The following is a 26,168-nucleotide window of genomic DNA, read 5'->3' on the forward strand; positions in this document are numbered from 1 at the left end:
GTCTGCATCGATGATGCACTCCAGTCCCTGCGGTGCCCACCGGTCACGTAAGACCTCAAGCGAACAAGCGGACACCACGTGCTCCTTCTCCAAGGAGACCCGGGCACGAATGTTACCTCACAAGAGGGGCAGGCAATCAGGGTGGACAGACCCCCTGACGGCCCCGCAGCCTGGACCTGTGAATTGCCACCTTGGCCAGGCCCAGGAGCAGACCGACGAGGAGATCCTCCTCCCGGCCCAAGCCCCTCCGCACCGGGTGCCCAAAGATCAGGAGCGTGAGACTGAAGTGCAGCCAGAATTTGAGGAACAGCCCCTTTAAATACCCGAACAGGGGCTGCACAGTACATATACACATCGAATACAGACTTGACCAGACCGCAGAAATTACAGGCGGCCTGGGAGTCCGTGAACCTACTTAAAAGTCTATTGCACGGGATTGCCCTGTGCAGCACCCTCCACCCCAGGTCCCCAATGTAAAGGAGGAGGACTCCAGCGTGGAGGGGTTTACCCTCGCCACCAGATGGCAACACGGACCGCCACGGAATGTCCGGGCAGCAGACGAGGGCAAGGAAGTGGTGAATGTGCAGGAGCAGCCCATACAGGAAACCCCTCCGCGCGATGTTGAATGGCACGAGTGTCATTTTCGGGAGGCTGCTCAGGTTTTGCAGGACCGGCTCCCGAGGAGGGGTTCAGGGCCTGGGTCCGATGAGCAGTTGCGGCCGAGCAGGAGTCAGCTCAGCCAGGAGCGCTCCACACTCCCGGACACCACCACCACCACCCCACACCACCCCCCACCCCCGCCGTCACCCGCAGCGAGGGGCGTCCTGGCGGTTGTAGCTACTCCTCCGCCCATCAGTCCGTCTCCAAAGCCAGCCGCCAAGGCGCTCTCCTCTGCCAGCAGGGGAGCGCCCTGACTGGAAGGAACCATGTTCTGGACTCTGAATAGATCCCGGTAAAAGACAGGCAACTCCCTCAGAGGGGTGCGGTTAATGGTCTCCGCCAGGAGCTGCGTGTCGTCTTGAAGGCAGTGCCCTTGGCGGAAAAAATACGTTGCCAGCCCGCACCATCTGGGAAGAAGCTCGACGTACAGGTATCTCTGCAGGGTCTGAAAGCAGAGAGTCGCAGACTGGGTGCAGACGCACACCAGCGACTGGCTGCCTTTCACAATCAGGAGACTCAGGACCGCGGCAGAGGCCAGTGTTTCCTCTTGCCCCAGAAGAAATCAACGAGCTTCTTCCGGATCTTGGTGACAAATGCAGGGGGCGGAGACAAATTGACCAACCGGTACCACAGCATCGAGGCCACTAGTCGGTTTACGACCAGCGGTCAGCCCCAGTAGAAAAGCACTAGGAGCAGTCATATCCAGTGCCCCAGCCGAGTGGTGACTTTCGCCTCCAACTCCTGCCAGTTTGCCAGCCAGGCTTCCTTAGCAGGGCTAGTGTGGACTCCCAGATAGAGGAGGTGCATGGTGCTCCACGCAAAAGGCGTTAACTCCTCCGACAGGGAGCCCACCCGCCACGAGACCGGAACATTTCTCCCAATTAATCCTCGTGGAGGACGCGGCAGAAAAGGTCTGCTGGCACTCGCGCATCCTCCACAAGTTAACGGGATCTGTGACTGTGAAGAGCACGTCATCGGGGTAAGCCGAGAGGACGACCCACATGGCCGGCCCGCAGAGAGCCAATCCCGCCAACCTCCTGCGAAGCAGGCACAGGAATGGCTCCACGCAGATGGCATATAATTAGCCAGACATGGAGCATCCCAGACGCACTCCTCTCCCAAAGCGAAGGGGCGGTGTCAACGACCCGTTAACTTTGACCAGACACCCTGCAGTGGTGTATAAAAGTCAGACCGAGACCATAATATGCAGCCCGAGTCCGAATGTGCGCAGAGTCCCGAAAAGATATTCGTGATCCACCCCGTCAAACGCCTTCTCCTGATAGAGGGAGAGAAAGGCAACCAACAGACCAGTCCTCTGGGAAAGATGGACCAGGTCCCGGACCAGGTGGATGTTGTCCGGGTTGGACCGGCCCGGGAGCATGCAGGACTGGTCGGAGTGGATCATGTTGGCCAGCACGGAGCCCAGGTGGGTAGACACAGCCCGGCAAAGATTTTATAATCCGTGCTGAGGAGGGAGACCGGATGCCAGTTCTTAAGCAGGCAGAGATCGTCCCTCTTAGGCAGCAGGACGATGACCGCCCTGCAACATGAGAGGGGCATCTCCCTGGTCGCCAGGCTTCCTCCCAGGACGCACGCGTAATCGCCCACCAGAACGCCCTGAGGAACTCTACGGTCAGCCCATCCAGCCCTGGGGATTTGCCCCTTGAGAGCTGGTGGAGGGCATCAGTCAGCTCCGCCAACATGAGCGGAGCATCCAATCCTTCGGCGTCCCCTGGGCTGATCTTCGGCAGGTCCTCCTACAAAACACTGCACACGTCATCGCTGGATGGATCGGGAGTAAACAAGGCGCTGTAAAAGGTACGGACCGAAAGGCCCATCGCCTCCGGATCCATGACAGAGGATCCATTGTCGGCCAGCAGCTCAATGAGCTGCTGACAGACCCCCCGCCATTTTTCCAGCGGGTAGAAGGGTGAGGCGCGGTCCAAATCTTCCAGGATCTGGATCCGCGAGCTCAAGTACGCACCTCGGAACCATACGAGCTGCAGGTCCCTCATCATGCCCTTCTTCTCTTTGTACGCCTGCCACAGGGCCGGGTCCATGACGGCCTGACCGAGACGGGACTCCAAGTCGAGCGTCCCCCTCGCCAGGTGCCTGATCTCAGCTTCCCATCTCTTGGTCGACCCCTTTGCATACTCCTGACAGAAGACATGGATGTGAGTCTTGCCCACATCCCATTACAGCTTCAAGGAGGGGAAGTGCCCCTGCTTCCTTGTCCAGTCGGCCCAGAATCGACGGTATGAGCCCTGGAATCGCTTGTCCTCCAGCAGCCGGTTGTTCAAGTGCCAGTCCGCAGATCTTGCCCGTGTGCGGAGTTGAGTGAACTCTGCCCACACCAGGCGATGGTCCAAGCATGGCAGGATACATACGCCTGTGAAATGTAGAGGCGGTCGATTCGGGACCTTCCTCCTCCAGACCTCCACGTGAAGGCGCTGGAGCCGAGATGGTGATTCCGCCAGACGTCCACCAAGTCGAGGGAGCTGTTCAGTTCCCTCAACTTCTCCACCGACCCTTGGCCGCGCTGGGGACTGGAGCAATCCCTCACCTCGAGGGTACAGTTAAAATCCCCCCCGAAGGAGATGCGCTCGCCACTACTGATAGAGCTCAAGAGAGTGGGCACTTCTTTAAAGAAGCGCACTTGCAACATGCCGAGCCTGGGCGAGTACACGTTCACAAAGTGGAGTGGCATGCTATACAGGCGAACGGCAAGGTGGAGCAAGCAGCCCGGCACAAGCTCCTTGACACCCAAGATCTCTGGCTGAAAAGTCAGGGCCAACAAGATAGCCACCCCACTAGAAATAGGGGTGAGGTGAAAGCCATGGCCTCAGGAATCACCTGAGCGGCAGTTGTTGCAAGTGTCGGGAGAGCAGAGGGAGGTGCAGTAGCGCAGTGGTGCCACCCTGGGCCGCCAAGGTGGAGTTGGCGGCCCAAAGGTTGGGGCAGCTCTTCCGAACATGCCCCACCCCCTTACAGGCATGGCACTGCGCCGCATCCAAGATCCAGAAAACACAGTAGGCCGCCCCTGGAACTCTACACTAAATTTGCCCTCTGTGACCTCGTCCTGCGCCAGCTGTATAAATAACTGGCGGCGGAAAGAGTACACATGCCGGAGGTTGCTCTCCCGAAGACCAAGTGGGACTGGGGTGATTTGCGACCTCACCTCCCCCAGCTGGTGCAGGTGGTGGGGGGGAGGAGGAGCTCACCGGGAATGAAGGGGAGGACACTGGATAACATTATTCACCCACTGTGAGCTCCTTACTCAGAGCCAGGGACACCGCCCGCTCGGTCTTCAGGAAAAACACCGCTTTCCCATACATTTTTGAGGCTGCAACAATGGCCGAGGGGCCGACAACCTCGGCCACTGCCTTTACGCACGCCTCAACTGTCATATTTGGGTGGGCATAACTCTTCACCCATGCTTTGTTATCAAAAGCTTGAAAGGTGACGGGGCAGCAGGGAAGGCAGCTGCAGCATAGGAAGACCCCGCCACCGGAGAGGACTGAGAAGCCATGGGGCAGAAGAGTTACACAAACCGTGTGTTGAGCAAGAGGGGAAAAACAATCAAATATAACAATAACTTGATAGTGTAAGGAGTCAGAGGCAAAGGGGAAGAGGTGGAGGGAGAGGAAGGCCAGGAAGAAATAGTCTTTTGCAGCTGCAAAATTACAGAGTAGTCTTATCACTGGTCTTCTGGTTGGGGGGGGGGATGATGTCTTCACCTGGGACAGCTAAAGCTGCCCAGGCACACACTATCAAACAACAATAAAGTCTCTTCACCTGGGCAGCTCCCACTGTCCCAGGCCAAGTGGTTGGGCTGCGGAGGGAGCTCCCAATTCGATGGTAACAACACAGGAGCCCCCTATTGAAACAGGCAGCCTTCTTCTTTCTCTCCTGCAACAATCAAATACAAAAAGACTGCAATGTTAAACCAAACTCACAGAAGAGCTTTCAGTTCCTTTGTCTTCCCTTCCTTTTCCTTGTTGATAGAATAAGTGGGAAAATCTTCCTTTCAGTCTCTGTCTCTCTCTCCCTGCAGCAATTTCACAGCCTCCAACTCACAGCCCACAATCAGCAATCAGCTGAGACTCATGCACCCAATAGTCAGGGGTCCCAATTAGGCAGCAGCAAACCCAGTATGTTAAATTCTCCATCAATCCAACAATCACAAAATTACCAGCAAAAATTGCAGACTAGTTTTAGTCATTGTTTCATACAAATTACAACTCTGAGTGTACTTGTCTGTAAATGAAGTAGAAAAGCTTTGAGATGTAAATGCTTGAGCACTGCCTTGTAAGTTTACTATACTGTCGGCCTGACTATGAATGATAATGACTGCTGTAACAGCTTTAAGCAAGGAACATCAATTATACTGCTTCAGAACATTTAAAAAGATTAAAATAAACCCAGCTGTGATGTGCTAAAAATAACTGGTTAAATTCTCAAGACTGGTAATTTCAACAATTCATCACAAATTCATACATAATGTAGTAAAAATCATTGTGAAATGAAGGCACTCAGCTTGTCACTGCCTTTGGCATACTGTAATTATCAGAATTCATGCTGAGGGTGTAACCTACAAAAATGGCTCCTTGGTTTCAGAAGTGCAATTTTCTTTTTCAGAGAGACCAGAAAGGCATAAAACACTGTTCCATCATTTTGCTGAAAAAATACAAATAATATGGTCAGACCCCAACAGTGGGCAACTATACTACAGGGTAGCACAAGGACTAAGAACAATTTGCATTTATATGGCACCATTAACATAGTAAGATGCTTCACAAGAGCATTATCAGACAACATTTGACACTGAGCCATATAGGAGGCATATGGACAGATAACCAAAACTTGGTCAAGGAGGAAGACTTCATACAGTATCTTAAAGGACAAAAGAGAGGCGAACAAAAAGTGCTGGAAATACTCAGCAGGTCTGGCAGCATCTGTGGAGAGAGAAACAAAGTTAACGTTTCAGGTCTGTGACCTTTCATCAGAACTGGCAAAGGTTAGAAACAAATTAGGTTTTAAGCAAGTGAAGGGGAGGGGAGTGGGGGAGGGAACAAAGGGGAAGGTGTTTGATAGGACAGAGGGAGATTAAATAACAAAGCTGTCCTGGGACAAAGGCAAAACGTGTGTTAATGTTTATGGTGAAAGACAAAGCATTAGTCCAGACAGAGTGCTAATAGCAGAATACTTTTAGTATATGAGACTCATCTTTGGAAAGAAGGGGGAAGTTGTGTGATTGCCTTTAAGAGTGATGACCCTTTAGGATCTTAGTATGCTAATGAGCTGAGTACCAGGACATAGTCATGTGAAAACTGGCCAGTCTCTCTGTCACTGTAAGACCAAGAGCAGCTTCTGTAAATAGTTAGCTCTGTACTGTATATACTTGTTAGCTGTTAATAAACCTGACATTGATCACAAGTCGTGGGAGTCAGTTGCCAGCGTTCGCCAGAGCTGGCGGGCAGCCATAAAGACAGGGCTAAAATGTGGCGAGTCGAAGAGACTTAGTAGTTGGCAGGAAAAAAGACAGAGGCGCAAGGGTAGAGCCAACTGTGCAACAGCCCCGACAAACAAATTTCTCTGCAGCACCTGTGGAAGAGCCTGTCACTCTAGAATTTGCCTTTATAGCCACTCCAGGCGCTGCTTCACAAACCACTGACCACCTCCAGGCGCGTATCCATTGTCTCTCGAGATAAGGAGGCCCAAAGGAAAAAAGAAAAGAAACCTGTTTTAAGATCATCAGTCATTTGAACTCGACGCATCTCTTTTATGTTGCATCAGACAACATCAAGGTTAGTCCTGTCGGAGTTTTAGCTGGTGTGGAGGACTGGATTTTTTTTTCAAGAAAAAAAGAAGTTTGTTGTTGCAACACGTAGGGAGTTTATGTAGGAAACCTCCAATGACTTAATGGTGAAACAGCAGCCTCAAAACTTCCAGTAATATTGCAAGATTGACGATACAGTTCTGTATTTCACTAAGCTAGAAAATTTCCTTCTGTAACGCAGGGCAGTGATGTTTCACTCTTTGTTCCTTATCTACATTGTCTGGATTAGATCACATGCAACAATAACATTTCAGACACACAACTAATTGAGGAACATAGAAACAGGAGTAGGCCTTTCAGTTCATCGAGTCTGCCCCGCCATTCAATATGATCATGGCTGATCATCCACTTCAATGCCTTTTCTCACACTATCCCCATATCCCCTTATGTCTTATGTATTTAGAAATCTGTCAATCTCTACTTAAAACATACTCGATGACTGAGCTTCCACAGCCCTCTGGGGTAGAGAATTCCAAAGAATCACAAGCCTCTGAGTAAAGAAGTTTCTCCTCATCTCTGTCCTAAGTGGCTTCCCCTTTATTTTGAAATGGTATCCTCTGGTTCTAGATTCCCCAACCAGGGGAAACATCTTAGCAGCATCTACCCTGTCCATCCCTTTAAGTATTTTGTATATTTCAATGAGATCACCTCTCATTCTTCAAAACTCTAGAGAATACAGGCTCAGTTTCCCCAATCTCTCGTCATAGGACAGTCCCGCCATCCCGGCAACATGTCTGGTGAACCTTCGTTGCACTCCCTCTATGGCAATAATATCCTTCCTAAGGTAAGGGACCAAAGCTACACACAGTACTCCCGGTGCGGTCTAACCAAGGTTCTATACAATTGAAGCAAGACTTCACTACTCCTGTACTTGAATCCTCTTGCAATAAAGGTTTACATACCATTAGCCTTCTTAATTGTTTGCTGCACCTGCATATTAGCTTTCAGTGACTTATTGACAAGGACACCCAGGTCCCTTTGTACATCTACACTCTCTAATCTCTTACCATTTAAGAAATACTGTGCACATCTATTCCTCATTCCAAAGTGAATAACTTCACATTTTTCCACATTATATTCTATCTGCCACATTCTTGACCACTCACTAAATCTGTCCAAATCCCCTTGAAGCCGCTTTGCCTCTTCCTCGCAACACACATTCCCACCTAGTTTCCTGTCATCCGCAAACTTGGAAATACTACATTTGGTCCCCACATCCAAATCATTGATCTATACTGTGAACAGCTGAGGGCCAAGTACTGATCCTTGCTGTACCCCTAGTCACAGGTTGTCAACGCGAGAATGTCCCGTTTATTCCTATTCTCTGCTTTCTGCCTGTTAACCAATGTGAGTATATTACCTCCGATCTCATGTGCTTTAATTTTGCTAACCAATCTCCTGTGGGGGACTTTATCAAAAGTCTTTTGAAAATCAAAGTATAACAAATCCACCAACTCCCCTTTATCAATTCTGTTAGTAACATTCTCAAAAAACAACAACAGGCACGTCAAATATGATTTCCCATTCATAAATCCATGTTGACTATGCCCAATCAGATCATAATTATCCAAGTGCCCATTTATCACATCCTTTAGAATAGATTCTAGCATTTTCCCGACCACTGGTGTAGGATTAACAGGTCTGTAAATTCCCTGTTTTCTCTCTCCCTCCCTTCTTACATAGTGGGGTAACATTTGTGACCTTCCAATCTGCAGGATCTGCTCCAGAATCTATAGAATTTTGGAAGATGATCACCCATGCATCCACTATCTCCAGAGCTACCTCTTTCAACACTCTTGGATGTAGAATATCAGATCCTGGGGACTTATCAACCTTCAGCCCCATTAATTTCTCCAATACAACCTTCCTACTAATACTAATTTCCTTCAATTCCTCATTCCCCTTAATCCCTTGGATTTCTAATTCTGGGAGATTTCTTGTATCTTCCTCAGTGAAGACAGACACAAAGTAATCAATAAGCTTCTCTGCCATGTCTCTATTCCCCATTATAAATTCTCCTGTGATGAAGCCACATTTGTCTTAGCCAAACGTTTCCTTTTTACATGCCTGTAGAAGCTTTCACAGTCCGTTATTGAATTTTTTGCGAGCTTACGTTCATATCCTATTCTCCCTTTCTTTATCAGTTTCTTGGTTCTCCTTTGCTGTATTCTAAAATCCTCCCAATCCTCAGGTTTACTACTATTTCTAACAACTTTATCGGCCTTTTCTTTTAATCTTATACAATCCTTAACTTCCTTTGTTATCCACGGTTGACTGCCTTTACTTTTGGGGTTTTTGTGCCTTGAAGGAATGTATAATTGCTGTAAACTATGTAATATTTCTTTAAAAACTATTCATTGTCTTTGCACTGTCATACCTTTTAATGTATTTTCCAATCCACCTCAGCCAATTTGCCCTTCATACCTTCATAATTTCTTTTGTTCAATTTTAACACCCTGGCTTGAGATTGAACTACCTCACTTTCAAACATAATGTAAAGTTCTATCATATTATGGTTACTCATCCCTAAAGGTTCTTTTACAACAAGATTATTAATTAGCCCTTTCTTATTATATAATACTAGATCTAAAATAGGCTGTTCTCTAGTCGGTTCCTCAACATACTGCCGTAGAAAACCATCCCTAACACACTCCAGAAACTCTTTCTCCACAGCATTAGTGCTCATTAGGTTTACCCAGTCTATCTGCAGATTGAAATCACCCATGATTACTGTATTACCCATGCCACATGCTTCTCTAATCTCCTAATACATACCATGCACCACACTACCACTACTATTTGGTGGCCTATAAAAAAACTTCTACCAATGTTTGCTGCCCCTTGCTGTTTGTTAGCACCACCCAAACAGATTCCACATTTTGTTCTTCCAATCTGAGATCCTCCTTTACTACTGTACTGATCCCACCCCTTATTATCAGAGCAAAACCACCTCATTTTCCTATTTGTCTGTCCTTCCTAAATGTCCAATATCCTTGAATATTCAGTTCCCAGTCTTGGTCACCATGTAGCCAAGTTTCCGTTATGACAATTAGATCATACCCATTTACCTCTATTTGGACCTTTAAATCATCTACCTTGTTGCGAATGCTGAGTGCATTCAGGTAGAGTTCCCTTAACCTTGTCTTCTTGACATTCTGCATTCCAAGCCTAGTGGATGCTCGCCTTTGTTTCGCCTGCCTTCTAATGTCACTTGCTACTTTTGTACCTCCTGTTACCAGCTTTACTTCCTTCCAATTTGAGCTACCCCTCAGGTTCCCATCACCTGACAAGCTAGTTTAAACCCTCCCCAACAGCACTAGCAAATTTCCCTGTGAGGATATTAGTTCCAGTCCTGTTAAGGTGTAGACCGTCACACCTGCCCCAGAAATCTGATGCCCTCTCTCCTACACCAATTCTCCAGCCACGTGTTCAGTTGATCAATCCTCCTATTCCTTTGCTCACTAGCACGTGGCACCGGGAAACTGCAAATCCTCCACAGCCTATACTAATGTCTAAACTATTCAATCCCCTCACAACTAAAGACTGTGGCTTCAAGAGCCTTGTCCCTAGTCTAACAAGTGCAAGGGATCAGGCAAGTGAAAGGTTACCAAGAGTAGGGAAGCAAGGAGTAGCTATAAGCTTGGAATCCAACTGTCAATTACGAATAATGCCAAGCACTAATATCTTGATTTCACACTTGATTTGTCACTGTGGCAATTAAGGCAAGCCAATCACAACAGAGCCAATTAGCAAACATGAAGCAGCTATCAGAATCATTCCTCAGTCCCACTGTGCCTTCCCCTAATGGCCTTACTTTCTACAGCTTGCAGTCCCCATAATATTATCTATTATCTGGATCCTTTCATAGAAGCTGTCAACGTCTTTCCAAGTGAGTGAATCTGAATGATCACAAAACGCCAAGGGAGGGGATAGACCCTGCCGACCCAGGCCCAGGGTGGGGTGGAGAACAGGCTCCGCCGCCCCAGGGAGTGGGGCAACAGGCCCCGTCGCCGCAGGGTGGGGGAACGGGAACCGACCCCGCCGCTCCAGGGAAGGGGAACCGACCTCACTGCGCCAGGGCAGGTGATGTACCTCTCAGCAGAAAGTTTAGGGGATACATGGTGCAGTGCCAGGTTAGGAGATATATCCCTTAGTGCCAGGGCAGGGCATACACAGCAGGGCATGTGATATACCCCTCAGTGCTAGGGTTAGGGGATTCACGGTGCCGTGCCAGGGTAGGTGATTTATGGCTCAGAAACCTTACTGCTGCTGAGATGCGTGCAGAATTGTGACTCTCAAATCATGCTACAGACGGTTAGATGTTAATGTTGGCGCCTTTCAAAAAGTATCACCCTTCCACAAACCCACAGTAAGGTGCCTTTATTTTCTTCTTAAAACCCATACCTGTTTCAGCTTCATGTAGAATGATTCTGTGAAGGTTTTCCTGCTGAAGTACCAGAACCGCTCATTGGTTGGATACACACGGACCACTGTTTCCAACTGAAATCGAACTGGCTCTACCACCTCAGTGATTACTAAGTCCACAGCTACAGTCATGTAGACCCTCTTATCTGTGAGTCAAACAAAATCAAGCTGCAATTAATCAACTGGTATTGTCTTTGCATAAAATACAGCAGGCTATCATTGCAGTTTCCAGCTATTCTAACTGCAAGTTTCACATACACTTCTCTTTACCTGAATCAGTTATCTTTCCGTTCAAGACAGACACTGTCACCTGAAGCTCAACTGGATCATGGCTGATGTGTACATTAATTCCATCTACTTACCGTGGTTCCGTAACCCTTAAAACTCAATTGATGGAGACAGAAAAACAGAGTTAATGTTTCAGGACGATGACCTTTTGCCAGAGTTCTGTCAAAAGGTCATCAACCTGAAACATTAACTCTTGTTCTCTCTCCACAGATGCTGCTAGACCTGCTGAGTATTTCCAGCATTTCCGGTTTTTATTTCAGATTTCCAGCAGCCACAGTATTTTCCTTTTGTAAACATCTGTCAACCTCAGTTTTGCAATTTTCAGTTGACCCCCATCATTAACAGCTTTTTAGGGGAGAAAGTTCCAGATTTCCACTGCCCTCTGATGAAGTGTTTCCTGACATCATCCTTGAACAGTCGAGCTCTAATTTTAAGGTTATGCTCCCTTATTCTGAACTCCTCCACCAGACGAAATTGTATCTTGCTATCTATTAAACTTTACAGCTTTATTGAGCTGCAAGTTCCACATTTAGCAGCCTTTAACTGATTCAGTTACCTTTCCATTCAAGACAGAGACCATCACCCAGGACCAACCAAAGCTTGGACTCCCCAAAACAAGCCACTGAGACATGCAAGTATGGAAAATGACAATTTCCATTATGTTTTCTCCATCACGGTCCTTCTTCAACTCTGCTCTCCATCTGTCACAGGACTTGGCACAACACAGTTTGCCTCCTTCTTTGCTCACTGAGCATACCACATCGCCACTTGCTTTATCACCATCATCCATCCCACCCCACCCTCACCTCAACTTAACTTTTCCTTCATCACGAGTAAAACCTCACCCAAACATAACCCATTCCTCAATCACTAAGTGCTCATCTTTGTTTGACCCCTTCCTCTGTCAGTGGATGCACCTCCCCTCTGCTTGAATCCTTCCCCCATTAGTACACATATCTCACCTCCATCCAGCAATGGCAGGGTTGGAGTTTAGAGTGGACCTACCCCATCACATCAGTATACAGTGTGTTGCCTTCTCAAGTCTTCTTTTCTTTTCCACCTCGTCTACTTTCTTTCTGTGGTTTTTGTTGGTAATGTGTCATTTTTATTTCCTCATTTAAGATTATTCTTTGTCATGTTTCCTAAAGTTTTAACATAAATGTGACCAAACAAAAAAACCTCCTGGGGGTAAAAACCAAGTTTCTGAGACTGTACTAGCAATGTGCTCTCGCTTCTGAAGCATTTTTCAGTTAAAATCACGACTGCTCCATTAAGTTTCAAACCTGGGACATATGTTTCCAATCTACAATCCTCAGATCTAGTGGATCCATGGGGGAAATCATCTAATTTATGTATTTCTTGCTAGCTATTTCTGTTGCTGTGTACAGAGTGTTTTGGTAGTGTTTTCATTTTGAATTGCTGACAATAGCTTTCAGAAGTTAGGACAGTGGGCCCTGAGGACTGTGACAATATTTGCAAGGGCTCCCCACATAAAAACATTTGAGTGCGAACAGGACAGAATTAATTACTCCTCATCCTGACTGACAAACCAATATAACAAAGGCAGTGGATTACAACAAGCAGCTTTTTAGCAGTGAAATACCTTTAGGAGTTTCCTCATTCAACGCCTGAAAGGCAGGACCATTAGGGTTCCATGTTCCTGTGATTATGTAAGACTTGCCATCAGAGCTCTTTCCCATGGACTCCTGAGTGAAATCCGATAGAAAAAAAACAAAATGAGCAGATAGTGAGATGTCGCTAGGCCAAAAAAACTAGAACTCCCTTCCTAACAGTACTGTAGGTGTACCTACACCACACTAACTGCAGCAGTTCAAAGCGGCGGCTCACTACCACCTTCTCAAGAGAAATTAGGGATGGGCAACAAATGCTGGCCTTGCCAGTGATGCATACATGCCATGAATGAACAAAAAAGAAATACCTTACCAAACACCTGAAAATATTCTCGACTGGAAGAGTAGCGGTCCTTCAAAGCTTTAGACGAACATTCAATCAGCCAGACGACAGCCACCCAGGATTCAAGAAGAAACTCTTATTAAGCACCACTTTGACTCAGTGGTAGCACCCTCGTCTCAGGGTCAGGAGGTCATAAATTTAAGGCCCCATTTCCCGATTTCAGCACTGAATCTGGGCTAACACTACAGTACGATATTGAGGGAATGCTACATTGTCACGAGTGCCGTCTTTTGGATGAGGCATTAAACCAACGCCCCGCCAGCCCTCTGAGATGGATGTAAAAGATCCCAAGGGCATTTTTAGAAAGAAAGAAAGATGTTTTCCTAACGAACATTCATTCCTCAACTGCTACCACCAAAAACAGATTAACTGGTCATCTATCCCATGTGAGATCTTGCTGCACATAAATTTGCTGTCAAGATAAAAACATGAGTGTAAGAAATAGCAGCAGGAGTAGACCATACAGCCCCTCGGGTCTTCTCCGATCTTCTGCCTCAACTCCTCTTTTCCATCTACTCCCAATATCCCTTGATTCCCTGACAGACCATTAATCTGTATATCACAGCCTGACATGTATTCAATGATGGAGCATCCACAACCCTCCAGGGTAGAGAATTCCAAAGATTCACAACCCTCTGAGTGAAGAAATTTCTCCTCAACTCAGTCCAAAATGATTGACCCCTTATCCTGTGACTGTGCCCCCATGTTCCAGATTCCCCAGCCAGGGGAAACAACCTCTCAATGTCTACACTGTTAAGCCCCTTCAGAAACTTGTATGTTTCAGTGAAATCACCTCTCATTCATCGAAACACCAGAGCGTATAGGCCCAATTTACACAGCCCATCATAGGACGACCCTCCCATCCCAGGAACCAATCTAGTGAACCTCCAAGGCAAGTATATCCTTCCTTAGATATGGGTGTGGTGTCACCAAAGCCCTATGCAATTGTAGTAAGACTTCCTTGTTCTTGTACTTCAATTCCCTTACAATAAGGCCAACATGCCATTTGCCCAATTGCTTGCTGGATCTACAAGCAAACTTTGTGCTTATTGTATGAGTACACACAAGTCTCTATCAACATCAACATCAACACTCAGAAGTTTCACACCTTTTGAAAAATATTCTGCTTTTCTATTCTTACTACCAAAGTAAATTACCTCACACTTCCCCACATTACACACCATCTGCCAACTTGTTGACCACTCACTTATCCTGTCTATATCTCTTTGCAGCCTCTTTGTGGCTCCCATCTACCTTTGTATTGTTAGCAAACTTATGTACATTACTTTTGGTCCCTTCATCTAAGTCATTAATATAAATTGTAAATAGCTGAGGCCCCAGCACTGATCCTTGTGGCACTCCACTAGTTACAGCCTGCCAACTTGAAAATGCCCCGTTTATCCCAACTCTCTGCTTCCTATCACAGAATAATACAGTGCAGAAGAGGCCCTTCGGCCCATCAAAACTGCACCGATGCATTAAAGACACCTGACCTGTCTACCTAATCCCATTTGCCAGCACTTGGCCCATAGCCTTGAATGTTATGACGTGCTAAGTGCTCATCCAGGTACTTTTTAAAGGATGTGAGGCAACCTGCCTCTACCACCCTCCTAGGCAGGGCATGCCAGACCGTCACCACCCTCTGGGTAAAAAAGTTCTTCCTCAAATCCCCCTTAAATCCTATCCGTTAACCAATCCTCCACCCATGCTAATATAGTACCCCAATTCCATGAGTCCTTCTCTTGTGAATTAACCTTTTATGTGGTACCTTATCGAATGCCTTTTGGAAATCCAAGTATACTAAATCTAATGACCCCCCTTTATAGAGTCATAGAGTGATACAGCACAAAAACAGGCCCATTGTGTCTGTGCCGGCCACCAAGAGCCTATCTATTCTAATCCCATTTTCCAGCACTTGGCCCGTTGCCTTGTATGCTATGGCATTTCAAGTGCTCATCTAAATACTTCTTAAATATTGTGAGGGTCCTGCCTCTACCACCCCCTCAGGCAGTTTGTTCCAGATTCCAACCACCCTCTGGGTGAAAAATCTTTTCCTCAAATCTCCTCTAAACCTCCTGTCCCTTACCGTAAATCAATGCCCCCTGGTTATTGACTCCTCTGCTAAGGGAAAATGTTTTGTCCTATCTATCCCATCAATGCCCCTCATAATTTTGTACATCTCAATCAGGTCCCCCCTCAGCCTTCTCTGCTCTAAGGAAAACAACCCTTGCCTATAAAGTCTCTCTTCACTGCTCCAGTCCAGGCAACATCCTGGTGAATCTTCTCTGCACCCTCTCCAGTGCAATCACATTCTACCTATAGTGTGGTGCCCAGAACTGTACACAGTACTCCAGCTGTGGCCTAACTAGAGTTTTATACAGCTCCATCATAACCTCCCTGCTCTTATATTCTATGCCTCGGCTAATAAAGGCAAGTATCCCATATGCCTTCCGAACCACCTTATCTAATCGCGCTGCTGCCTTCAGTGATCTATGGACACCAAGGTCCCTCTGACCTTCTGTACTTCCTAGGGTCCTACCATTCATTGTATATTATTCTGCCTTGTTAGTCCTCCCAAAATACATCACCTCACACTTCTCAGGATTAAATTCCATTTGCCACTGCTCCGCCCATCTTACCAGCCCATCTATATCTCCCTGTAATCTAAGCCTTTCCTCCTCGCTATTTACAACACCACCAATTTTCATGTCATCTGCGAACTTACTGATCCTACCTCCTATATTTACATCTAAATCATTAATGTATATTATAAACAGCAAGGGTCCCAGCACCGATCCCTGTGGTACACCACTGGTCACAGGCTTCCACTCACAAACATCACCCTCTGCCTCCTGCCACTAAGCCAATTTTAGATCCAATTTGTCAAATTGCCCTGGATCCCATGGGCTCTCACCTTCTTAACCAATCTTCCATGCCGGACCTTATCAAAAGCCTTACTGAAGTTCAAAAAATTCAATCAAGTTTGTGCAACATGATCTCCCCCTGACAAAGCCATGCTGACTATCCTTGATTAATCCCTGCCTCTCCAAGATTAATCCTGTCCCTCAGAATCTTTTCCAATAGTTTCCCTACCACTGATGTTAAGACTCAGTGGCCTGTAATTACCTGGTTTATCCCTGCTACCCTTCCTGAATAATGGTACCACATTCACTGTCCTCCAGTCCTCTAGTACCTCTCCTGTGGCCAGAGAGGATTTGAAAATTTGTGTCAGAGCCCCTGCAATCTCCTTCCTTGCCTCGCATAACAGCCTGGGATACATCTCATCTGGGCCTGGGGATTTATCCAGTTTTAAGCCTATCTACCCTACTAGTTACAGCCTTAAAAAAACTCTAATAAATCTGTCAAACACGATTTTTCTTTCGCATAAACATAACCTGTCAGGGAGCAACTGAGTTCGGTTATTGTAAAATAGAAAGAAAGAACTTCCATTTATGTAGGACCTGTGACTTCCTCAGGACATCCTGAAGCGCTTCACAGTCAATGAATTACTTTTGAAGTTGGTTTGTAATCTAATTTAAATGATGGAGATGATGAACAAATATTTTGTTCACAGTAAAAATTACATACCAGAAATAGAGGGTAACCAAGGGGCTAATAAGAGTGAGGAACTTGAAGTAATTAATATTAATAAATTAAAGAAGTAGTATTGGAGAATCTTAAGGGACTAAGAGCTGACAAATCCCCAAGAACTGATGGCCTACATCCTTCTTAAAGAATTGGCTGCACAGGTAGTGGATGCATTGGTTATGATTTTCCAAAATTCCTTCGATTCTAGAATGGTCCCAGCAGATTGGAAGTTAGCAAATATAGCACCATTACTCAAGAAAGGAGGGAGAGAGTAAATGGGGAACTACAGACCAGTTAGCCTGACATCAGTCATCAGGAAAATGCTGGAATCTATTAAGGAAGTCTTAGAAAATCATAGTATGATCAGACAGAGCCAACAGGTTCTCCATCCATCCAGAGATTTGCCAAATTATACGACACAACAGTAAAAACAATAATTTGACCAGCAGAATGGGAATCAATAAAGACCTGGGATTAGAATGTCATGTCTAACTCAGGCAAGTACTCAACTAAGGAAAAGAATTTGCATTTATATGCGCTTTTCACAGGACATCCCAAAACACTTCACAGCCAATTAATTTTTTTTAAAAAGCTTAGGCACTGTTGTAATGTTGAGAATCCAACAGCCATACTGCACTCGTGAGATCCCTCAAACAATGCAATAATGACCTGATAATGTGTTGTAAATTGACACACGAATATTGGCTAGGATACTAGGGAGAGCTCTCCTGCTCTTCTTCGAAACAACGCTGTGGGATCGTTTACGTCCACCTCAGAAGGCAAACCGGGCCTCAGCTTAACGTCTCATCTGAAAGATGGCACTTCCAACATTGCAAGGTTTCCCTCAGCACTGTACTGCAATGCCAGCCTAGATTAGATTATAAACTCAAGTCTCTGGAGTGAGGCATGAAGCCACAACCTTCTGACTCAGAGGCAAGAGTGCTACCAGTTGAGCCACAGCTATAGAGTTCACATTGCCAGATTTCACAAAGTATTATGGAAATACTGAGCTCATTCGGTCAGTGCGTAAACCTTGCCCAGCAGTTGCAGGTATTTTTCTTGGCATTTCATTGTACGTTCACTTGTTAATCACAACTTCAAATGTAAAAAGTTTTCTCACTCCACCAAACTTACCATGTCAAGCAAGTGCATGTCACTGTTACGCACATTTCTCCCTGGGCTCAGGAGCATGCCAAAACACCTGGAAAAGGTAAAATACTGCAAATGTCATACAACACTTCAAATGCAGCAGGAAACTTGAGGCTTTAATGCTTCACGCTATTAAATTAGATCACAAAATCTGCATGCATGTCAAAATAGTGAAGAATGTTCCCTACCTTTGGATCATAAAATGTGATGTTCTGTCACTCCAGCAACTGAACCACAATCACATTCAAATTTAATACCAGCCATATTTTCATTCACAAGTTCAAATTGTGACTTACATTATCAGCAAAATATTGTGAAACTGCCAAATTATAAACAGCTCTATTCTAAAGCTTGCCACACTGATTGCTCTGGATAGGATGCCATCTAGTGGTGGAAATTAGGTAATACAGAATAACATAGAAGCATCTGTTATTGAATGTACATCTTTGCGTCATTTAACATTAAATAGTGCAATTTCAGTGCGTGGGGTACGGGACGATTTCTGTCCATAGAACACAAGACTTACTTACAGACAGTGGATTATTCTTCGTTGATAATTAGATTAGATTAGAGATACAGCACTGAAACAGGCCCTTCGGCCCACCGAGTCTGTGCCGACCATCAACCACCCATTTATACCAATCCTACACCAATCCCATATTCCTACCAAACCCGAACCCGGGTCCCTGGAGCTGTGAGGCTGCAGTGCTAACCACTGCGCCACTGTGCCGCCCTCAATTGAACTCAGAGACAACAACTATGGCAGTTTCATTGTCTGTGACTGAGACAACTTGTACTGAACATACAAGACAGTGCTAGACAGAGGAATATGCATTGAGGTCATAAGGCCTGGGTCTGCTCTCGTGTTTCTTTTGGGAGCAAGTTAATTTAGTTAGTCAATAATGCACAAACACTCCCAGTTCAGCATATTTTAAGAAAGGAACCAGTGTCTCATGGCAGAAAGTTGCTGAGTTCAGATGGTTGTAATTAAGTAAAATGTAATTATATTATTAACAGTTTACTGATCAAGGTACACAGGCAATCCCTTTACCAAGTACTGGGAGGAGCAATCTAGAGGTTGAGAACTTTACTACAGTAATAGCATTGCTGCAATTCCTAAGCACATATACGTGTTACTTTTATTTCCCAATCATGCTTCAGTTCTGCAGAGCTTTGGTCAGACAACATCTGGAGTACTATATTCAGTTTTGGGCACTGCACCTTAGGAATGGCCTTGGAGGATTGCTATGTAGATTCACCAGAATGATACAAGGCTTAGAGAGTTAAATTATGAGAATAGGTTGCATAGAATAGGCTTGTATTCCCTTGAGTATAGAAGGTTAAGAGGGGATCTGATTAGAGTCATAGAGAGATACAGCATTGAAACAAGCCCTTCGGCCCACCGAGTCTGTGCCGACCATCAACCACCCATTCATACTAATCCTACCTTAATCCCTTATTCCCTACCACATCCCCACCTTCCCTCAATTCTCCTACCACCTACCTACACTAGGGGCAATTTACAATGGCCAATTTACCTATCATCTGCAAGTCTTTGGCTGTGGGAGGAAACCGGAGAACCCGGCGGAAACCCACGCAGTCACAGGGAGAACTTGCAAACTCCACACAGGGAGTACCCAGAACCGAACCCGGGTCGCTGGAGCTGTGAGGCTGCGGTGCTAACCACTGCACCGCTGTGCCACCAAATTGAAGTGTTTAAAACAGATTTCATAGCACAGAAAGAGAGAAACTATTTTCTCTAGTGGGGGAGTCCAGAACAAGGGGTCATAATCTTAGTTAGTTAGATCATTCAGGAGGGAAACGTCTGCTAATTTCAAATACCAACAGCTGATAGGTGATAAATCAGGGGCAGATTTTCCTCTTCACTGCCTATGTGGTAATCAACCTGCCTGATTTACAGTCTCTCCTCTTCCACCTCAATCTCTCACACTCTCCTCCTCTTCCACCTCAATCTCTCACACTCTCCTCCTCTTCCACCTCAATCTCTCACTCTCTCCTCCTGTCACACACTCTCCTCCTCTTCCACCTCAATCTCTCACACTCTCCTCCTCTTCCACCTCAATCTCTCACTCTCTCCTCCTCTCACACACTCTCCTCCTCTTCCACCTCAATCTCTCACACTCTCCTCCTCTCACACACTCTCCACCTCTTCCACCTCAATCTCTCACACTCTCTCCTCCTCTTCCACCTCAATCTCTCACACTCGCTCCTCCTCTTCCACCTCAATCTCTCACACTCTCTCCTCCTCTTCCACCTCAATCTCTCACACTCTCTCCTCCTCTTCCACCTCAATCTCTCTCACTCTCTCCTCCTCTTCCACCTCAATCTCTCACACTCTCTCCTCCTCTTCCACCTCAATCTCTCACACTCTCTCCTCCTCTTCCACCTCAATCTCTCACACTCTCTCCTCCTCTTCCACCTCAATCTCTCACACTCTCTCCTCCTCTTCCACCTCAATCTCTCACACTCTCTCCTCCTCTTCCACCTCAATCTCTCACACTCTCTCGTCCTCTTCCACCTCAATCTCTCACACTCTCTCGTCCTCTTCCACCTCAATCTCTCACACTCTCTCCTCCTCTTCCACCTCAATCTCTCACACTCTCTCCTCCTCTTCCACCTCAATCTCTCACACTCTCTCCTCCTCTTCCACCTCAATCTCTCACACACTCTCCTCCTCTTCCACCTCAATCTCTCACACTCTCTCCTCCTCTTCCACCTCAATCTCTTACACTCTCTCCTCCTCTTCCACCTCAATCTCTCACACTCTCCTCCTCTCACACACTCTCCTCCTCTTCCACCTCAATCTCTCACACACTCTCCTCCTCTTCCACCTCAATCTCTCACACTCTCCTCCTCTTCCACCTCAATCTCTCACACACTCTCCTCCTCTTCCACCTCAATCTCTCACACTCTCTCCTCCTCTTCCACCTCAATCTCTCACACTCTCTCCTCCTCTTCCACCTCAATCTCTCACACTCTCTCCTCCTCTTCCACCTCAATCTCTCACACTCTCTCCTCCTCTTCCACCTCAATCTCTCACACTCTCTCCTCCTCTTCCACCTCAATCTCTCACACACTCTCCTCCTCTTCCACCTCAATCTCTCACACTCTCCTCCTCTCACACACTCTCCTCCTCTTCCACCTCAATCTCTCACACTCTCCTCCTCTCACACACTCTCCTCCTCTTCCACCTCAATCTCTCACACTCTCTCCTCCTCTTCCACCTCAATCTCTCACACTCTCTCCTCCTCTTCCACCTCAATCTCTCACACACTCTCCTCCTCTTCCACCTCAATCTCTCACACACTCTCCTCCTCTTCCACCTCAATCTCTCACACTCTCCTCCTCTCACACTCTCCTCCTCTTCCACCTCAATCTCTCACACTCTCCTCCTCTCACACTCTCCTCCTCTTCCACCTCAATCTCTCACACTCTCTCCTCCTCTTCCACCTCAATCTCTCACACTCTCTCCTCCTCTTCCACCTCAATCTCTCACACTCTCTCCTCCTCTTCCACCTCAATCTCTCACACTCTCTCCTCCTCTTCCACCTCAATCTCTCACACTCTCTCCTCCTCTTCCACCTCAATCTCTCACACTCTTTCCTCCTCTTCCACCTCAATCTCTCACACTCTCTCCTCCTCTTCCACCTCAATCTCTCACACTCTCTCCTCCTCTTCCACCTCAATCTCTCACACTCTCCTCCACTCACACACTCTCCTCCTCTTCCACCTCAATCTCTCACACTCTCTCCTCCTCTTCCACCTCAATCTCTCACACTCTCTCCTCCTCTTCCACTTCAATCTCTCACACTCTCCTCCTCTTCCACTTCAATCTCTCACTCTCTCCTCCTCTTCCACCTCAATCTCTCACACACTCTCCTCCTCTTCCACCTCAATCTCTCACACTCTCTCCTCCTCTTCCACCTCAATCTCTCACACTCTCTCCTCCTCTTCCACCTCAATCTCTCACACTCTCTCCTCCTCTTCCACTTCAATCTCTCACACTCTCTCCTCCTCTTCCACCTCAATCTCTCACACTCTCCTCCTCTTCCACCTCAATCTCTCACACTCTCCTCCTCTTCCACCTCAATCTCTCACACACTCTCCTCCTCTTCCACCTCAATCTCTCACACTCTCTCCTCCTCTTCCACCTCAATCTCTCACACTCTCCTCCTCTTCCACCTCAATCTCTCACACACTCTCCTCCTCTTCCACCTCAATCTCTCACACTCTCTCCTCCTCTTCCACCTCAATCTCTCACACTCTCTCCTCCTCTTCCACCTCAATCTCTCTCACTCTCTCCTCTTCCACCTCAATCTCTCACACTCTCCTCCTCTTCCACTTCAATCTCTCACACTCTCCTCCTCTTCCACCTCAATCTCTCACACACTCTCCTCCTCTTCCACCTCAATCTCTCACACTCTCCTCCTCTTCCACCTCAATCTCTCACACTCTCTCCTCCTCTTCCACCTCAATCTCTCTCACTCTCTCCTCTTCCACCTCAATCTCTCACACTCTCCTCCTCTTCCACTTCAATCTCTCACACTCTCTCCTCCTCTTCCACCTCAATCTCTCACACACTCTCCTCCTCTTCCACCTCAATCTCTCACACTCTCTCCTCTTCCACCTCAATCTCTCGCACTCTCTCCTCTTCCACCTCAATCTCTCACACTCTCCTCCTCTTCCACTTCAATCTCTCACACTCTCTCCTCCTCTTCCACTTCAATCTCTCACACTCTCTCCTCCTCTTCCACCTCAATTTGTCAAACACTCACCTTCTCTACCACTTCAATCACTCCCTCTCCTCTTCCACCTCAATCTCACACTCTCTCCATCTCTTCCACCTCAATCTCTCATACTCTCTGTCTCCTACACCTGAATCTCTCACACTCTCCTACTGTTCCACCTCAACCTGTCACTCACACTTCTTCTCTTCAATATGTCACACTTTCTTCTCTTCCACCTCAATGCTTCACACTCTCGCCTTCTCTTCCACCTCAATGTCACACTCTGCAACATGTACAATTTTTAGTGTAAATGCCTGTAACATTAAACTCCAGCGGAATAACCCGAGGTTCTTTGTTCTGAGCATTTCCCGAAACAGAAGTGGATTGTGATCTGTGTAAACCAATACTTCTCTCCGACTACTGGTTACATATACCTCGAACTGTTGTAAAGCAAATAGAAGACTTAAAGCTTCTTTTTCGATGGTCGAGAATTTTGTTTGATGTTTATTGAGCTTCCTAGAGAAGTAGCTAACGGGACTTTCCTTACCAGCATCATCATCTTGGAGCAGTACTGCTCCAATCCCCAAATCACTGGCGTCAATAGCCACTTTCAATAGTTTATTCAAATCTGGGGCTTCAAGAACTGGTTATTTTATTAAAATGGCCTTTAACTTCTCAGACGTTGTTTGGCATGACTGACCATTCGAACTACACGTTCTTCTTTAACAGATTAGTCAATGGACCTACAGTGCTGAAATTAGGGACAAATTTCCTGTAAAACCCACACATACCCAGAAACCGTAACATTTTTTTGTCTTGGGTACAGGTAAATCTATAATTGCTTGAACCTTGGCTTCTCATGTAATACTTGACCTTAACACATGATATTTCTTAAATAAGTGACCTTGGCCTTGTCAAATTTGCCCTTTTATAACAAGGTTAGCTTTAGCCAGCCTGTCAAACAGAACTCCTAAATGTCGGACATGATCCCTCCATATGTCGCTGTACACCAAAAAGTCATTGATGTACACAACGCAATTACTCAATTCAACAATTACTTGATTGATCAATTTTTGAAATGTGGCCGGTGCATTTTTCATAAAATGATGTGACTGTACACTGGAACAGACCATCTGGTGTCACAAAAGCAGATTATTTCTTTAGCTTGATCAGACAAGGAGACTTGCCATATCCCTTAATCAAATCAATCTTGCTAACAAAGGCCAAGCTCCTCACCCTAATAACACAATCCTCAAGCCTTGGATTGGATAGGAGTCCGTCTTAGTTACTGCATTAACCTTTTGGTAATCTATAGAGAATCTTTGTGAACCATCTGGTTTTGGTACCAAAACAACAGGAGGACTCCAACTAGTTTGACTAGGTTTAATTATATCATTATTTAACATGTACTGAAGCTGCTCTCTGACTTTAACCAACTTACTGGGATTGAGTCTGTAGGGGTTTTGTTTAATGGTTTTAGCTTCCCCTACATCAACCTCATGAATCACCTAAGTAGTACGCCCTGGCTTCTCTGCACATACTGGCTTAAACTCCCTCAATGTCAGTTATGTCTTTCCTGTGTTCGTCAGCTTCATCACAGGAGGTTCAGTTTGGGAACACTCAGTCTCAGGCTCAGGTGCATCACAAGCACCAGTATCACCATCTACATTCTCTACCACCTGTGCTACACCTACATAATCCACAAGGACCCTACTATAGGGTTCGTCAAATGTAGGTATCGGTATTAATGGGGCTGGTTTAATCGAAAGCTGTGGCTTCCCAGTCATGTGACATGTCTTACAGATGTCAACCACATCTTTATGCAGCTTTGGCCAGTAAAAATGCATCGTAACCCTGTCTTCCGAATACCCAAATGACCTGCAACTGGTATTTCATGGGCAATTCTCAAAATTTCATTGTGGTAGCAAGGAGGGACAACAATTTGATGAAATCCTCATCAGCAGACCTCTGGGGAGGTCTCCACTTCCTCATCAAAGCATCATTCCTGACATAACACACAGTGACCTTTTCAGCTTCGGCCTCACAACATGCCCTCTGAGACTGGGTTCTTCAGTCAGGGTCTGCCTGCTGTGCCTCAAGCAAAGAGGATCTGCTAAACAATTCACCATTGTTAGCCTTAAAGTTTTTACCGCTAACATCTCCATCTAAATCCTTGAAAAAAGTTTCAGCCAACCAAACAAACAAATTATCCTCCACATCAACTTAGTACTTCTCATCTTGTTTCATCCTATGAGCCTGGGTTCTAGTCACGACACAATCTTGGAATGTTCCAGGAAATTCGTCCTGCAAAACCTCAGTTTCAGAAATCTCAACTGGCCTTTCCAAAACTACTGGAGACGCCAATACCTTAACCCAGCCTAGTCACTTCCCAGCAGAAAATCTACCCCTTCAATGGGGAAACTAGAGACAACACTGATGCTAACAGGACCAGTAACCCTATATAAAGGAACGGATAAATTGGTCCTATTTATCCCTTGAATTAACACCTTTGCATTCAGCGAACTACTGCGAAAATGTTCATGTCACCTGCCAACATCAGTGACTATGCCACCCCTGTAACTCTAAGGGCAATTACTGGCTTGCCTGCCTCAGTATACAAATGGGGAGATACTTCACCATAAAACAGGAAACTTCCATAATTCTCTGCAATCTGATTCACTCTATCAGTGAAAATGGGAGAACCTGCTTGCCATGAACGTTATCCACTCAGACAGTATTTCCTGGGGAAACACTTTTTGACTGTACACATGCAACGGGCTTGTTTTTCCACTTCCAACACTCAGCCTTCACATGTCCTTTCTTATGACAGAAATAGCTTTTTGGTCCCCTCGAACCAAATGATTTCTCCGAGCTTTCTCTTTTATTAACCTGATGTGCGTCTGTGTTTTTACTTTTGTCATCTTTCTCAGTAGAACCAGATCTTTTTTCATAATTAACCTTCCTATCTCTCCAACTTCTCAGAAAGTTTCCAAACTGGGGCTTGTAACTGCTGCTTTTTTGGGACCATTCGCAATCAGCGGGCCATTACTACGGCATTCCTTATTTTACCAACTTTATGTTCTTCCAAGTGGGACCTTATTCCTGAACGGACGATATTCTTGAATTCTTCCATTAGAACTACTTCCCCAAGGTTCTCAAAATCTTGCATAATCTTAAATTGATCTATACCATTCCCTTCTCTCCAGCAAATTCCATATATGACAGGCTCTATTTCTTTTTTTAAATTCCAAAATTTTTGTCTGTATGCCTCTGGTACCAACTCAGAGGGATTGAGAACAGCAGTCTTTACTCTGTGAGTAGTCTCGTGAGTATTCATCTGAAAGAGAAGAGTACATCGCCAAAGCTTTCCATACAACAACACTCTGTAGGAGCATTGGCCAAGATGATTTAGGCCGTTCTAGATTCATGGCATTTTTCTCAAATGACACAAAGTGCCATTCCACTAGTTCCTCCACTAAATTTAGGTATTGAGCGTA

The 26,168-nt window shown here is 46.0% G+C and overlaps 1 protein-coding gene across 1 annotated transcript in view; it reads right to left on the bottom strand.

Moving 5' to 3' along the window:
• LOC137373241 (rab GTPase-activating protein 1-like) overlaps positions 1-26,168 on the bottom strand; it is a 556,698-nt gene that overhangs the window by 415,052 nt on the left and 115,478 nt on the right. The window contains exons 8-10 of the mRNA XM_068038091.1: positions 17,909-17,975; positions 12,816-12,918; positions 10,904-11,070 (exon numbers count right to left, since the gene is read on the bottom strand). Coding sequence (XP_067894192.1) covers positions 10,904-11,070; positions 12,816-12,918; positions 17,909-17,975 — 337 coding nt within the window. The remainder of the gene's footprint in view (positions 1-10,903; positions 11,071-12,815; positions 12,919-17,908; positions 17,976-26,168) is intronic.

Source organism: Heterodontus francisci, chromosome 8 (assembly GCF_036365525.1).
Source record: "Heterodontus francisci isolate sHetFra1 chromosome 8, sHetFra1.hap1, whole genome shotgun sequence".
Classification (NCBI taxonomy): domain Eukaryota; kingdom Metazoa; phylum Chordata; class Chondrichthyes; order Heterodontiformes; family Heterodontidae; genus Heterodontus; species Heterodontus francisci.